The sequence below is a fragment of the Lissotriton helveticus genome, chromosome 11 (genome assembly GCF_964261635.1).
Source record: "Lissotriton helveticus chromosome 11, aLisHel1.1, whole genome shotgun sequence".
NCBI classification, from domain to species: domain Eukaryota; kingdom Metazoa; phylum Chordata; class Amphibia; order Caudata; family Salamandridae; genus Lissotriton; species Lissotriton helveticus.
This window is the reverse complement of record NC_136072.1, coordinates 1111903868-1111921002: the sequence shown is the minus strand read 5'-3', so window position 1 is coordinate 1111921002 and position 17135 is coordinate 1111903868. Positions and strand designations below refer to the sequence as shown.

At 45.2% G+C, this 17135-nt stretch overlaps 1 protein-coding gene across 1 annotated transcript in view; it reads left to right on the top strand.

Moving 5' to 3' along the window:
- The window catches only part of LOC144792664 (solute carrier family 2, facilitated glucose transporter member 11-like), a 517386-nt gene that overhangs the window by 69442 nt on the left and 430809 nt on the right, over positions 1 to 17135 (top strand). Inside the window, exon 2 of the mRNA XM_078667810.1 lies at positions 1275 to 1370. Coding sequence (XP_078523936.1) covers positions 1275 to 1370 — 96 coding nt within the window. The remainder of the gene's footprint in view (positions 1 to 1274; positions 1371 to 17135) is intronic.

The window sequence follows — 17135 nt, the reverse complement described above, 5'->3', positions numbered from 1 at the left end:
CAAATAATTGCAATGTAGCGATTTCTAAAATTGCGATTTTTGCATTTGGGATAATGCATCCCAAATGCAAAAATACCGCTCGCAAAGGGCCAGATTCTCAGAATCTGGCCCTTTGCGAGCGGATTTTGGTTTGAAGAATCTGGCTGATAGTTGGGATCATTCCCATCTCAAATATATGAATATATTTGTGTTCCTTTACATTGTAATCAAATTTAATTGACTTCATTTAATACATTACGCCTGAAAAGTAATGACTTGATGTTGCCTTCTTTCCACATGTATAATAGAGAGTATCCGGAGATCCCGAGGTTTCCCTGCATTTTCTCACTCTCTGTACCTTGGCCCAGGTTTTTGTCTCTCATTGCCCTCCTAGGTTTACCTTTCTGATTTTTGTTCCCTCTATTGATGATGTTCTTTCCTCTGCTAGAGCAGCGAATACCTCTTGTTCCATAGATATCATCACTTTTACATATGATTGCTGCACCCAAGTAAACCTTAAGTCTCCTTTCCCCTTCATCTGTGAGTAATAATCAATTCCAGCAAACTCCACTGATCGAAATATAGGTTCAGGTATTTTCTATGGAAAATTTGCCTTTAAAATTCTGGCCACTTGCACAGAGGGCTTCTAGCAAGGTAAGTTGTTCATTAACACTGCAGCAAGCGTTCACTAAAATTCAGTTGGAACACGTAAACATGGGTTCTGTTAGTAACAGCTTTGACATAATTGATCACTCATGAAATTATTGCTGGTTGCTATGAAAGTATTACTGGTTGCTATGAAAGTATTGCTGGTTGCCATGCAACTATTGCTGGTTGCCATGCAACAATTGCTGGTTGCCTTTAATTTATTTTTGATAGCATTGAAACAATTGCTCGGTGCCATGAAACTATTGGTTTTTGTCATAAAATTATTGCTGGTATCCATGATACAAATACTGGTACCCATACAATTATATTATGCTGATTTCCATGAAATGTTGAATCACCGTCAATGTTGAACTATGGGAAATATAATGGTGAGTCTGTGGTGGGGAAGCAGAGTAGTTGCTAGAGGCAACCACCCAGTAATCAGTAAGTGGTGAGATAGCCCAGTAGGTTGAAGCAGCTTCTGAAGAGATCTAAGAAAAAAGGATAACTGTCTTGGGCTACACTACATTACATTTAATCCAACGGTCAATTTGAGCACTTTGTGGAAAAAGCCAAATATATAATATATGGTCTAGCGCTTCTAATCATTTCACTGTCTTCCTCTTTCTTTCCCACTCTCCCAACAGATGACCTGGAGGCTGGCCTGCCTGACTTTAGTAGTGGGCATCGGCGGGTCATTGCAGTTTGGGCTACACATCTCCATCATCAACTCCCCATCTAAGGTAAGCACCACAGTGATGTTCCCTCATTAGTGATCATCAATGAGAGCATGGGTGATCAGGATAGGTGGAGACACATTCTTCTTTAAAGATTTCATTGCATGCAGCTTTATATAAAGACTTTTACCTTTTAATAAAAACATAAAAATAGGATAACTCATCACTGACAAAAAATATACTCTGTTCACTTAAACATTATGAACTTAAAAAGAGTGTGCTGATTAATAATAGCAATGCAATGTTAACAATAATTGTATTATTTATTATCATCATTATTTTATGTTTTATTGTTATTTCATATTGTAATAATAATAGAACCAATGTAGGCTATTTGTGTGGAAAGGTAATAAAAAGCAAATATTATGTGTGCAGCCGTAATTCTTAATCTTGTGTGAATTAAAGATAAATGTATTAAAGTAGTACACTCTTAATGTAGCCTAAACAAATATATTGAGAATCACAAATGTAATTCTTAGATGAATTACACTGACCAGCCCAGGAAGCACAAATTATTATACATTGGAAATACTTTTTTTCATTATCCAAAATCCTACTAAATGGTTCCCGTCTGCAATTTCAGTAATTTTGTTATTCATTTTGCTTACAGTTTTATTTTTGCATTTATCACTGATACCAAAAGCAAATGGTGACTTAGCATCAGAGGTAATAAAAAAACATTATGGGGCCCATTATGATTAAGCATGGGCGTAAAATCCGTTCCGCTTGCGGATTTTGCGGATTTTTGGCAAATTCGCAATCCGCGAACTCTCGCGAACTTGCCGAAAATTCGTAAATCCGTGCGAAGCGGATTTTTTGCTTGGTCGCACTTGCCAACTAGAATACTATACAATTTCGCGGGAGTAAACACTTGCGAACACGTGGATGCGGCGGGCAGTGACAATCTCGCAATTGCGAGATTGCAGAATTTGCGCAATTTCGCACAAGAAATCCACCAGCAGGCAGCATAAACCTTGAAAATTATGATTTTTATCAGAATAACTCCTCAGGTTGACATTTGCCTGCACTTTTTTTTGCAAGGAGTCCATTTGGGGGTGGGGGGGGGTGGGAGGAAGGAAGTGCCCCACAGTCTCCAACTTCCTGTTCCTGTCCAGCAGGCTTCTCCCAGTGCTTTCTTCATGTGCTGGTCACTTTGATTTGGATCTTGACCTGGAAGGATTACTTTTTGTGGATGCTGCTGGATATTTGCATTTTTGCAAAACTGAAAGCACTCAGCAGGTGCAAAAGTTCAATCTTATCATTAGTAACCATTCCCTGTAGTGCCTGGAAGGATTACTTTTTGTGGATGCTGCTGGATATTTGGATTTTTGCAAAACTGAAAGCACTCAGCAGGTGCAAAAGTTCAATCTTATCATTAGTAACCATTCCCTGTAGTGCTTCCTGAGGGGCCCCTTCAGAGTTCAGTAGCCTACTTGCAACTATTCTATGACCCTGCTCTGACCCTCACAGCAGGCTCAGAGAATAGCTACAAGTATACAACAAAGGACCTGTTAAAAAAATTACACTACAACTGAAAGCAATTACAGATAAGGAAGGAGGTGCCAGCCTGGAAGTTCAAATTCAGTGACACATTAATCAGCCCCTAATTCATTCATGTCAGTTGAGGCAGGGCAAGTGTGCTTTCCCCCCCATAATCTACAGTGATAAACTAGAGGGTGGCATGGGTGAGCCAGAGGGTGGCATGGGTGAGCCAGAGGGTGGCAGTGGTGAAACAGAGGGTGGCAGTGGTGAAACAAAGGGTGCTGTGATGAACCAGACGTAGAAACAACATGGTCGCAACCGTTGCTACCCGACAAGTAAGTTCGCGTTTGCGAACTGGTAAAAAACCCTTGCGAAATGGCAGAAACCCTTGCGAACACACAAAAAAAAGGAATCCGCAAAATTCGCGAGAGTTCGCGGATTTTGCGGATTGCGAATCCGTAAATACGCAATTTCGTGGATTGCCAATTCGCAAAATCCGCCCATGCTTAATTATGATATCAAGCGGATCGCCAGCGCCAGGCCGGCGTTGGCCACCGCCATCCCGACTGTGGCGATCCGCCCGCAAAATATCCCTGGTTTACCCCATCATATTAGCATGGCAAGGGGCACCATGGTGGATGGAAAGACCATCCACTGCTTTTCCGCCAGTCAGATTGCTGGCCGGGTGGGAAAGGGACACAATATGGTGGCGGTGCTATCCATATTAATATGCCTGCGGTGGAATGCCTTTCCATGGCAGAGACTCCGCCATTGAAAGGCATGCAGTGAAAACTTTGGGGGCCTGTTGCAGGCCCCCGGGAGGTAGGGGGTGGTGGGCTGCACTTGGAGGGTACCCATGGTACCCCCCCTTCATTGGCATACACAAGGTGGCAGGCACCACGCGCTGCCTGTCACATTGTGCATGCCAATGCACAACATGCATATTTAACAATGTGGCCGGTGGTGCTCAAATCACCGCCCACCACAATGTTAAATATGCGGGATGTGACCACCAGGGTGGCGGTTGCATCCTAATGGACACATCGGGACTGCCGCACCTCTGGCGGTCGGTCCCGTTTACGGTTACGGTGGCGAGCGGACTTTGTCCGCCTGCCATCATAATGGACCCCTAAGTATGAACCGGTATTACATATGCATATATGTGGACATCAATAATTCAGTTGTGGTAGCATTGATTCTTGTACCCACCTACAGACATCCCCCCACACTCTAGCAATTCCCTGAGCATTACAGACCAGTCCTCTGGGTCATCTGCCAGTTTATAATCTGTGCGAACAACTTCATTCTGAATTTCCTATGCAATCCCCTATTTCAAGTGGTGTATCTCCCAGGAGGCCTGCGCTGGTCTACGGGATCTAAGCAACTGTATGGCAAACCGTCATTTCTCCAGCACCAGGCCCAGTAATGCAAATGTGTACCTGATTTTCATTCTCATGCCTGGGGGTATGCCATTGAGAAAACATTGTTTGACTGACACTACAAGAGGTAGGCAAGGAACTGCAACCAGTTTAGGAACAATAACTCGCCAGTAGACCTGTATTTGTTCACAATTCCACATCATATATAGAAAACCAACCTGCACCTGGAACTGTTCACTGATCTGGTGAGGTAAATTCTGGTTATTTGCAGTGGCGTGAGATAGTGCGTTGTAGGAAATTGAAGCATGTGAGTTGTAATCGGCCATTAGTAGAAATGGTCTTTACAACTTTACAAGCTCCCAAGTTTGTTTCCCGTCCCTATTAGTCAATATATCTAAACTATCATCCCATGTTTGAAGGACTAGTAGCACAAATTCCTGCCTATCAGTTTGCAAAGCGTTGTACAGTCTGGATACTGCGTGCACATCGTGACTTGTCTCCAGGATTTCTGTCAGAGTTGCTGCAGTGGGAGGTATTACAGGAAATTCCAGCCAAGCCTTCTCACCATCCTCCTCAGTCATACATACTGAAGAAATTGCCCCTGTCTCTCCCTTAAAAATATCTGTTGGGGTACACCACAAATTGGAAGCTGTGGGTGTCTTTGAACATCAAGAAACTGTCTCCCTGAAAAAGGTCTCCAATTAACATGCACCAACCCTCTGTACATCATACTATGGATATTTCTCGGGCTATCTTTCGGAATGACTGTAGCCTCTATATCTCTAATGATCTAGAAAAAGGTGAGTGAGTAATCACTCTATGCACAACTGCAACCCACACATTTGCAGAATGCCTTATCATGTATGGTCATTATCAAGGCAGCCCCCTACCCAGACGTGTTTGGAGTGTGTCGCTCCAGTAGCAGCCTTTTAACAGTCTCTTTTCCCAACTGTCTTCTTCCTCACACCACTAGGTAGCATGTTACATCTGCACTACGAAATAAAAAAAGCTCAAGGTCCGGAAGTTTCAAGCCTTCCCTTGGCCGTATCTAGTTTTCAGGATTGCCAAACGTATTCTACTTCACTTCCTTACCCATATTAGGAGGGATCCTTTTTCTTTGAAGGTTATCGCGTAACTTGTTTGCAAATTATAAAGCCATGTTGGTGAGAATATAATTTTTGCAAGAGCAATATGACAACATTTCTTTATTTTTTAATTCATTTTAATTAACATTATTCCCTTAATTTATGTAAAGTTGCTGATCCAATAGATCACAGTATGTTTCTAGTGTAGTAAGTTCCTTCTTTGGCCCATTGTAGTTTAAACTTTTAGCCGAACTGCACGTTTTAGGCCACATATGCTTTGCCCATGGCATGTAGCAAATTCATTTTTATTCCACACTAATATTAAAGAAATAGGCTGCACGTTATTAATATTTAGTTCATTTCTTAAGATTTTGTAATTTTGTCCAACAACACAGTGCTTTGGTTTTTCTGTGCTTGCTAAGGCAACATCTCATAATATTCAGACATTAAGAAGGGCACATCAGCTGTTTTCTAAAAAGGCACATCTTATCATATTTATGAAGATGTTCCCTTTTGAAAACAGAGAGGAAAGGTCCCTGGACACATGAGCTAGCTCATGCTCAACCTGAGATGCAGACCACCTGTAGGAGAGTAGGGTCTGCTATCCTATGGTCACCCCAAATTTTTGCTTTTTGCTTCACTGGTTTATGACTTAATGTGGCTGTGGGCCTGCTAATCAGACCCACAGCCTGCTGTTCTCTCTCTAAATTAATACCAATGCACACCAGGTGCATTACGAATTGGAACTGGTTCACCTTATTGGCCCCTGTAACAGTGTACCCAGGTACCCAGGCATAGGTGTTTCCAAGGCCTACCAGGGGCTGCAGCATGTATTATGCCACCCCTGGCCTGGCCTCCATATTTGACACAACTGGCTGATCACTCAGCTGGGGTAAGTCGGTGTAATCACCCCTTACTTAGGTATAGTATGTCTATATCTAACTTAAAATGGACACATATGTTCCTATCAGCCACTCCTATGGAAGGCCTCATCAATCCTGGAGGCAGAGTGCTTGGAAATATGTGAGATGGTGCTCTAGCATGAGCTGAGCCTGTCTGCAGCTTTCGGAACAAAATCCTTTAGCTGTTACATGATACTGCCATACCATATACTCTTAAGTGCATTATGAACCTCTATCCTTGGTTTGGCTTTATCAAAACATGTCGAGTATGGTGTCATACGAATTGGAATACTACCCCCTCGCCAGTTCTGGCGACGGGGGTAGCATTCCACCCTTCTAGAGGGACACGACATGTACATAACCTGAAACCCGGGTAAAGTTAAACATGAGCCTCAGCATCACAAAATGTATGCTGCCACCACAGACACAAGTCTGACCTCCTGCTGCTGGGAGTCCTTCCAGCGAGGGAGGCTTGGACAAAGGGTTTCCTGCCTTGGGAAGTGCTAGCACCACCCCAGACAGGATTTTGTGCATTGGGTAGGACAGGGCTGAATAGAATGAGACATGCCTGGGGCACACAAGGTGTCCCTGTGCATAAGCCAGTCCAAACCGGTTCTGGGGCTTCCCAGCCCCAGTCTTGGCGCGGAGATGGACAAAGGAAAGGGGGTGTAGCCACCCCCCTTCCTGGTCCCACCCAGAGGAGGGACCTAGCAGGTAATCCGGCCCCTAGAGTTGGAATAAGAGTAGGAGCTGTGTCCCAAGAATTCAGATCATCCTGAACTCGACTTGAAACTAAGAAGAAAACTGGACTTCGACATTCTGCTGCACAGAAGACTGAAGATAATCTCCCTTGTGGCCAAGAAGTGACCGCCCTGTGAATATAGGCACCAACCAGCAACTCGACGTCTGCTTTGTCGCCGCCTCCCGCCGGAGCCCGAGCCCAGAGCCCAACAAGACCTGGATTCCCAGACATCTCACAGCCCGATCCACAGTCCCTGAAAAGAAGAGACCCGTGGAGGCATCGAGAGACGTGGGACCGGCCATCTTGAAAGACCCCCTAGAAGCTGACTGCGCAGCACCCGAGGCTCCCTCGATGCTGTGCTTTAGGGTTTGAGAAGCCCCACCAGCGAGCAGCATCTGCACCAAAGATAAGCCCCCCAGCATCTCCACGATCTGCGTGGGGCCCTTTTGCACTTTGCCACTCGATGCGTCATCCTGGTCACTTGCCACGTGGCTAGTGGCCATCTTGGCGAAAAAATCTACGATCTAAACCACTGGTCTAGTTGCTCCAGACTGGCCCTCGCTCCTGTAAAAAGGAGCAGCCCCTCTGACCTTGCTGGTCCGAGAACTAAGCTTTCTTCACTTCCTGCGTGGCTTGCATTAGCCCAGGCCTGTTTGCTCCAATCAAGTTGGCGACACCGCCATCAGCTAGAGCCTTTGTGGGACAGCTCGTGATCGACTCCTGGTCATCCTCGACCTCTTCGTGTCCACGTGGCTGCGGAGACAAGCTGCAACTCATCACCTGTTTGCACCCGACATTGCCTGGTTCCATCCTGGTTCCACGGTAGTCACTGGCTAGTGACTTTGAACATTGTCCCCTCTGCTTTCAGGTCTTCACATCTTCAGATCCATCCTTGGATCCACCGGAACTCTCCCCAACGACCCGCCTGCAGCATCTTCATCTCCAGGCACCATCGACCTGCGTGACGAAACCCGACACTACTTGGCACCTGTGCACCCGCATCCTGTGGGTGAGGTAACTCAGCAACGCCGGTGTTCCTACACTGGTACACACCTCTAGTGCCTAGATCTAAAGTTTTGTCCTTCTAGGTCAGTCGGAAGGTTCCTAAAACAGTAACTTTATAACTTTTACGCACCATTGACATTGCATTGGTGCATGCGTGTGCTTTAAGCGCTGCACCCGAGTCCCGCGGGCCTTTCCAGACTTCTTCACTGTTAGTCCCGAACAGCTCCAGCGCTTCCCCAGGCTCTAGGCCTATTTCCTTTCCAATTGGTGGTTCTTATACCACTACTTTAGTATATGGTTTAAGTGGCCCCTTGGGCTCATCCATATTGTTTGTATATTTAAACTGTGTTTTGTTTTAACGCATTTGCTTCTGTGCTCATAAAGAGTATAGGGGATATTTGTAGTAAATAAATATATATATATTTTCAATATATATCTGTGTGGTGTCCTTTCATTTGGTATTCAAGGGGATTGTGTATGGTAAAACAGCTTGCTTCACATGCCTTTACAGAGTTTAGCCTAAGAATACTTTGTCCACACTACTAGGATAGCTGGTCTATAAGGTTGACTTACAACCAATCATCATAAGGGTTGCTTGGCATGGTACAAGGTGATCACTAGAACTAGTGAGCATCATATACCAGGCCAACTTCTCACATTGGTGAGCAGCGGTTGGGATTTGAGCTTGCTGTTGTTTTACCATTACAATCTTTGAGAGTATCATTTGAAAGATCATACGGGTACCTGTTAGGCACATATAAAACAAGACTAGTATACTTAAGTTCTACTGAACTTAGTTGTTGTAGAGGATAGGGAGTAGCACACCCTGACTACAACTACTAGATAGGTTTAGTAGGTAAACACCAGTGTAGGTAGATTGCAACATATCCACCCACACTAGAGCAATGTCTGGAGCAGAGGGGTCCACTGGACCTGTCCCTGTTGAGAGGGACCCTCCAAGGGCACCATCCAAATTTGCTATGTTAAACTTTAAAGAAATGAGGCAGCTGTGTACCCTAAGAGGTCTCAAGACGGGTCCAGCCCCCACCACAGCACACCTCAGAGAGCTTTTAGACCAGTCTGAAGCTCTGAAGACCTCTAAAGCAGACCCCACAGGGAATGTTGAAGGAGACTCTCCCACTGAAGATGATAATACTGACACCCCTGTCCCTGTTGTCCAGATAGATGAGGAAAACCAGAGCACTGCAGATACTCAGCCTGAGGATGAGGAGGAGGAAGAGGAGGAAGAAGAAAGTGATTCTGATGATGAGCGACTTAGTCAGGTGCCAGTCAGGAGACTTAGCCAGGCTAACTTAAGCCAATTTGGGACTGAGTCAGAGTCCAACCCACTCAGACCCCCAAGTGGACTTAACCAGGAGTCTAGGAGGAGAAGGAATCACTCAGGTGAATCTGACACTTCCCATGCTTCTAGAGGTTCTCATGGTCACTCCAGAAGGGGGATGACTAGCCCTCAGACAAGGGAACATGAGGCCAACATGAGAGAGGCTGAGCTTAGGATCCAGAAGAGAGAGCTGGAGGTAGCCCTGATCCAAGAGAAGCTTGCTAAAGCAAGACAGCCTAGAGAGAGTGGATTAGGATCCACTGGTGGCAGCACTATCCCTAAGGATAAAGACAGGTCCTATGACAATAGAAACCTGAGTAAGATTGTGCCCCCCTACAAAGCTGGGGATGATATCCACAAATGAATGACTGCACTTGAGAGAGCCTGCAGAGTACAGCAGATCCCTCAGGAGCAGTGGGCAGCAATCTTGTGGCTCTCATTTGAAGGTAGAGGCCGAGACAGACTCCTCACAGTTAGTGATGGGGATTCTAGAAACTACCTGGTCCTGAAGAGTGCTCTGATAGATGGGTTGGGCTTAACCACTGAACAGTACAGGTTAATGTTCAGAAAAACCCAGAAGACACAGACTCAGGACTGACCTGAATTTGTTGAATGTGCCACTAAGGCTCTGAAGGGCTGGTTGCCGGGAAGTAAGGTTACAGACTATAAAGGATTGTACAATTTGCTTATGAGAGAACTAATTTTAAATAATTGTCAGAACCAGCAGTTGCATCAAAATTTGGTTGACTCAGATCTGACCTCTCCCCAAGAATTGGGAAAGAGGGCAGACAAATGGGTTAGAACCAGAGTTAAGCAAAAGAACCAGAACCAGAACCAGGGTGGTGACCAAAAGAAGGCAGACCAGAAGGGTGGGGAGCAGAAAGCTAAAGACCAGAAGTCTTCAACAGGGCCCCAAACAGAGGGTGGGTCCCAAACTTCCAAGAAGAAGAAGAAAGAAGGTCAAAGAAAACCCTGGTGTAGGACCTGTAAAAACACCTCTCACTGGACCAGTGAGTGTAAAAAGGGTGGAGCCCCCAACACTGCAGCCCCTAAGGCACCTGCACCCACTAGTACAGTCAGCAGTGTTGGTCCACAAACTAAGGGGGTAGTGGGTATCACCTTGGGAACTGAGGGGGAGTCTGGCCTAGTCAGAACCCCTACACAGGCTGTTCTGATTTGTGATGTGGACATAGATTTGTCCACTACTGTGAGCCCCAGTAATCTGGGCAAGTACAGACAGACACCTTTGATTAATGAAAAAGTGGCTCAAGCATACAGTGAGAGAGTGATTGCACCATAGTTTGTACTGCTAATCATTCTCAGCATACGCTATGAATACCCTTTGACGTTACACGTCGCATCAAAGCTTCCTTGTGACGTCATGTACGGCGCCCCGTACAAAAAAGACACAAATGTTTTTAATTGTTTAAAAACATATATTCATGTATTTAATGAGCATACTAACAGAAGACTTAATCTAGGATAATTATGGAATAATTTTTTTTAAGTTTTAAAAATCCTATATTGCTTCTATATTGTATGAGTGCAGCTGCGTGCCCCTCCGCCTGGTACCCTAGACTCCACCACGCCAAGACCCGGTTCATAAGCACGCGTGATCGTCACCACAAAACCATTAGCACGCATATCGCTTTTCCACACATGCTTTTACAACTAGTATGCATTTACCACACATGATAAACGCATAATCTTAATAATGTTTTTTTGTTGACCAAAATGTGTTGTAATGCCTGTGCCTTACGTCCTTCAAATTAGTTTCTAGGTATACGTGTGACCAAGTCTGATAAGATCAGAGGCCAAGGACAAACACAGTGGTATCTGTGGCACAAAATCTCATTGATCACAGAGAAAATATGCGCAGGGTAAAATGAAAGTAACAGGTATAATAAAAAATAACGGAGGAAAACTACTAAAATGGCGGTTGGACGGAGTATGTAATCAACGTTTGGCGCCTCGACACTACATTTCAAATAAATATACACACAATATGTTTATTATTATATTACAAAAGTATACCACCGGGTGTCACACATGACCCGGGAAAAGAAAGCTGCAAATTTAATACCTAAATCAGGAGAGGTTTGCTTGGCGAACTTGAAGAAAAAGAAAAAAAAGTGCACTTGCAAACAAGGCTGCGCATGCGTAGAGAGTACAACTGATGCAGGAAAAAAAACCTGAAAGTTTTACATACTGTCATGGAAATATAGCTCTAAAAATTGCCCCCGTAATTTGCCCCCGAGAGCTAATGAATAACACAGACTTCTAGTTTCTTTTCCCTTTTCCACCGCGTACGAGTACCATACGCGTACGCCGTCATTTTTTATTTAAAAATAAAATAAAAATTGACCCTAAATATCCATGTACGACCCCCTCAGCAAGCCTAGAGAGTCAGGATATTTCTACCCTGTCCCTTTCCTTATTTCTCAACTTTGTTTTACACTTTTCTTGTGACTCGCTTCTAGCGATGAACAAAATGGCTGCCAACACTTCCTGTTTGCAGTGTTCACAGACAGTTCACATCCAATCAGCATGCAGCTCGTGCTCGTAATATACAATATGTTTATTAATATATTACAAAAGTATAGCACCAGATGACACACACCACCCGGGAAAAGAAAGCGGCAAATTTAATACCTAAAATCAGGAGAAGTTTGCTTGGCGAACTTGAAGAAAAATAAAAAAAGTGCACTTGCAAACAAGGCTGCACATGCGTAGAGAGTACAACTGATGCAGGAAAAAAAACGGAAAGTTATACATACTGTCATAGAAATATAGCTCCAAAAATTGCCCCCGTAATTTGCCCCCCCGGGACCTAATGAACAAAACGGACTTCTAGTTTTTTTTCACCTTTTACCCCGCGTACAAGTACTGCATGAGTACCCCGCCATTTTTTATTGAAAAAAATAAATAAATATTGAGCCTAAAGATCCACGTACCACTCCCCTGACCAAGACTATAGGGTCAGAATGTTTCTACCCTGCCCCCTTTCCTTATTTCTCAACTTTGTTTTACTGTTTTCTTGTGACTCTGCTCTCGCGAAAAAACAAGATGGCTGCCAACATTTCCTGTTTTGGAGTACTGACATCCAATCAACATGCAGCTCCTGCTCGTAATTGTACGTATTTCTGTACGCGTACGCCGAGATTTTTCATTTTGAAATAAAAAATAAAAAAAGAGCCTAAACATCCATGTACGACCCCCTGATGTCCCTGTTCTATCCTGTGAAAGGAAGAGAGGAGCTGAGCAAAACAAAGTGCTCAACAGCTCCCCTGAACCAGTTGTATCTTTTTCTCCCATTGCCTATACTTTTAAACAAAGGATTTGCTGGTATAAATATAGGGACTGTGACCCCATGAAATTGTTCAGTTCTGGTTTTCTGTTCCTGCCAGGGCGTGCTGCTGCTGGGGCCCAGGGGGGGCTACCATGAAGGCTTGCCTCCCTGGACCCTGCATTGCCTTCTTTCATCTTTAAGGACTTATTTAATCTGCCTACAGGACCTTTTTGTTGTCCTAGAGCCATGGGAGTGCTTTATTTTCCAGACAGCAAAGCACTCTACTTGTCCTAAGGAGGAGCGCGTGACTTGCAGGTCCCCGGGAAGAAGAAGCGCAAGGGCCCTGCAGCACAAAGCTGCCCGTGCAGGAGGGAATACCCGGTGTAGGGATTCCCTCGAGTTTTGCCTACCGAACCGGGAGCCCACCTCGCTTTATGAGGAAGTTGCCATGTGGGTGCCCACCCCGCTTCAATGTGAGTTTTCAATGGTGGGTGCCCACCCCAAATGGCTGCCAGGTATTTATTCATGGACTAGCAGGAGCCCACCCGACTATATATTTTTCAAGTATGAGGGAGCCCACCCCTCGTTGCTGCAGAGAGAAGAGAAGAGCCGCTGACATCATCAGTCTGCTGCGCTGGGATTGGTTCCAGCCGTCAGGGACTCCCGCGACGTCATCGGTCTGCTGCGCTGGGATTGGCCCCAGCTGTCAGGGACTTCTGCGACGTCATTGGTCTGCCGCGCTTGGATTGGCTCAAGCTGGAGGGCTTCCCCACATTGGGACCAGGAAGCGGAGCTGCGTAGGAGAGCTGGTCGGAGCCTCGCAGGCTCCATGAGGAAATCCCGGGTCCCAGGAGGGGGCTCGGGTGAAGAGGATGAAGGCAGTGCGGGCAAAAAGAGAAGGACCGGCTGCACTGCACTGGAGGCGGGGCTCACGCGAGGTGAGGAGAGCCCTGCATGCAGTCTCTCTGCTGGCCAGAAGTCCTAGTGAGTATAGATTAGGGGGAAGCTCCCGATGCATAGAGCGGTGCCTTGTAAGGCACAGCACCAGAGTCCCTTTCCTGAGATGGCCCACCATTGCAGGCCGCTCCAACGTGGTGAGCAGGTTTGATTAAGAGGCCCCAGTGGGGGCCCCGAAGGCCAGGGTTGCCCGCACTTTACACTGACAGCAGTCCAGAGTCAGAGCGGCCCTGGATGGCAGTGGGCCTCTCCAGCTTGGGGCATAGTTGTTGACAGAGCCTGCGTGGCTCCAACGGTCGGCAAAATTACTTTAAGAGCCTAGGTGGCTCCAACAATGGCCATAATGGTTTTAGGCCGGCCCAGAGAGGCCCATGCTTTGCTTGTTCGGGCACATTTGTCTTCAAGGCACAGTGGTGCCAGGGCCCATTTTCCCTTGATCTCAGCTGCCCTGTGAGAGAGCAGGTAGCTGCAGCAATGGCGCAGTTTGATTTAGGAGTCCCTGAGAGGGACGGGAGCGGCACAGTGGTGCCAGCCCTCATTGGATTCCAGTAAGTGGTGGGCAGTTGCACCGTTTAGGTCTTTCTTGACTTTGGGGGCATGTCTGAGTTAGAAGTGAGTTGCACTCCTTTGCCCCTGACACTCACAGCTGCGCAACACTTAGTGCCAGCTGCACCATGTAGGTTTGTGCAGTGGCGCAATTGGATTTCGCTGCTAGGCAGTGCGCTCTGACTTTTGGGACACAGGGCATTTGAGCCCCTTTTCTGAGATGGCCAATTGGCCAGGGGGACAGTTTTATAGGGCGCAAGGCCCTAATGTGATGTGGTGCTAGGAAATGTAATGTATGTAGTAGGATTACGCACCCTGTGTTATACCTCTCAATGTGGTATTATATGATTATGAGGTTGTTTTGCACATCATGGTTTATGTTAATGAGATTATGTCTATAGGTGTTATTTATGCCCCTAATGTGAGTTATACTTAGGAGGTTAGGGTATAATGCGTTTAGACTTGTCAGAGGATTGCATAATGTGTTTTGCTGGTGAGGTTGGTGCAGAAAGTAATTTGTGCCTGATGTGATGCAGTGCATAATGTAGTTTATGTTTCAGGCTGATGCTAAGTACACTGATTACCAGTGGTTAGTGGTTGTACGTTTATGATCTGTTTTACTTACTAAGTTCACTTTGTGATGGTTCTGACAGTGGTCCATGTGGCCCTGTCATGTGTAGATAATCCCTTGTAAATATTGCCCAGTACCAGTCGGCACAGTGTATGGTGTGTGACTACTATTCTAATGTGTTATGAGAATACAAAGACTATTCTTGATATAACCTTGTGTGGAGTTCCTTTTGTAGGGTGCCTGGGATGTTGTCGCTGTGTGCATGCGCAAATGCTTTACACATGGCCACTGGGATAAGCCTGACTGCTCGTGCCAAGCTACCAAGGGGGTGAGCAGGGGTTATCTTTGGCGTGTAACGCCATTTACCTGACTAGGGTGGTGGTCTCTGCCTGGCTTTGGCACAAGCCTCCGCCAACCAGAGATCCCATTTCTAACAGTATGAGATTGGGTATAACGGTGTCTGTATAAGCATGTGAATGAGTATAAAGGAGGTTGAAATTATTACAGGAAAGCAAGCACACATCAGCTTACTTCTGGCTATCTAAATATGTGCATCATTGTACCTTTTGAACTGTTACTATATGCAGATCATTATGTGTAAAAAATAAATATATTTCATGAAACCTTACTCCATTACCAAAAGCATCAGTGTGAATCAGCTCATCTTAATCTACATATCTAAGTATATGTTATTCTATAATTGAATAAATAATAAAATACCTTCATATCTCACTGCATACATAAATGTAAATGTCATGGTATTTATAGAGCGCACTGTCACCAGACGGTCACCTTGCGGTGTCGCCTATTCGGCTTCCTGGCGCTGATACTCATACCGCTGTGTAACCCCTCCTGGCTTTCCCTGTGAAGTGTTCACTCCTGGGCACCCCCAGGGTGAAGCCAGGCAGCCTTAGCGCTGTTGGGGCCGGTGTGGAGGCTAAGCAAGCTATTGCCCAGAGTTGCAGCGTGGTACATATCTAAGTATATGTTATTCTATAATTGAATAAATAATAAAATACCTTCATATCTCACTGCATACATAAATGTAAATGTCATGGTATTTATAGAGCGCACTGTCACCAGACGGTCACCTTGCGGTGTCGCCTATTCGGCTTCCTGGCGCTGATACTCATACCGCTGTGTAACCCCTCCTGGCTTTCCCTGTGAAGTGTCCACTCCTGGGCACCCCCAGGGTGAAGCCAGGCAACCTTAGCGCTGTTGGGGCCGGTGTGGAGGCTAAGCAAGCTATTGCCCAGAGTTGCAGCGTGGGGCCCATGATTAGAATAGGCACGAGGCGAGAATTAACAGGTCCGAGGAAATTGAGCCCGAGACCCCGCCGAGGCGGGAATCGAACCCTGGTCCCCTGGCTAGAACTCTGCAGCAGGGTCTGCCGCTCTAACCATTGAGCCACACTCCTCCACACTCCATACATTAGCATGTCACTCCTTATGTCCCTCCCTACATTGGTGTATACCTCTGTTTTGTTTTTCTTCACCAGTTTTTCTTCATAGTTCCTGATTAATACACTTTACTTTTTTTATCTTCTTCTCACTCTGAACATTTCCTTTAACTTTTGTCAAGCATCTTACTCACTTCCATCCGCCTTCACCCACACTTACTCAGTTCTTCTATATCAACTTTTGTTTGATGCTACAGCTTAATACACATAGCTGTTAAATGTGATGATTGATGAGTATTTTTCTTTCTCAGTAGCAGGCTGTCAAACTTGTCTCAAGAAAGCACTGAAAAACAGCGGCAAACAAGGCAACCAGTAATGGCAACCTATTTACCTTTGCTTTCAAGGTTACAGAAACTGAAAACAAATAGAAATAGTGATTTCATTTTATTTCCTTTCCTTACTAATCATACATCTCTTTTGAATCAGGGTCCTATTTCTTAATCCTTTGTTTAAATCCTCTGAAGATAGCTCAATTCGGTAGCGAGTGTGGCCAGTATCTGCGGATTTACAAAGGAATCCGGGTGTGTTAGCGCAGCCCCCATGTAACCTCACAGAGAATCAGCAGATCTGCTCCGCAAATAGAGATCTTATTAAAAAACTATCTCCAAAAACTACCACTTACACACCACTTCATAGCAAACCCTAAATTTAGACCCAAACAAATCACATTCACTATATTGTGTATAAATAATGGGCCCGATTCAGAAAGGTAAAATGAGACGAAAATCTAACTTTATGACTTTCGGTATTCAAAGGGCATTTACGAGTTGTAAAGTTGGACTTTAGTCTCAGTTAAACTTAAGTTTTGGTCTTATGTTTAACTTTTTGGTCTCAGTTAAATTTAAGACTAAAACTTAAGTCTTGAGTGTGGACCCATACTCCTGTAGCTCTTCTTCCATGGTAACCAACAATATAACATTCTCTTTTAGCAGTAGATCAGAAGTTCACAACTGTCTCTACAGCAGCATGCTAACTTCCAAGGCAAATTTCACAAGTGTATACAACTACATAA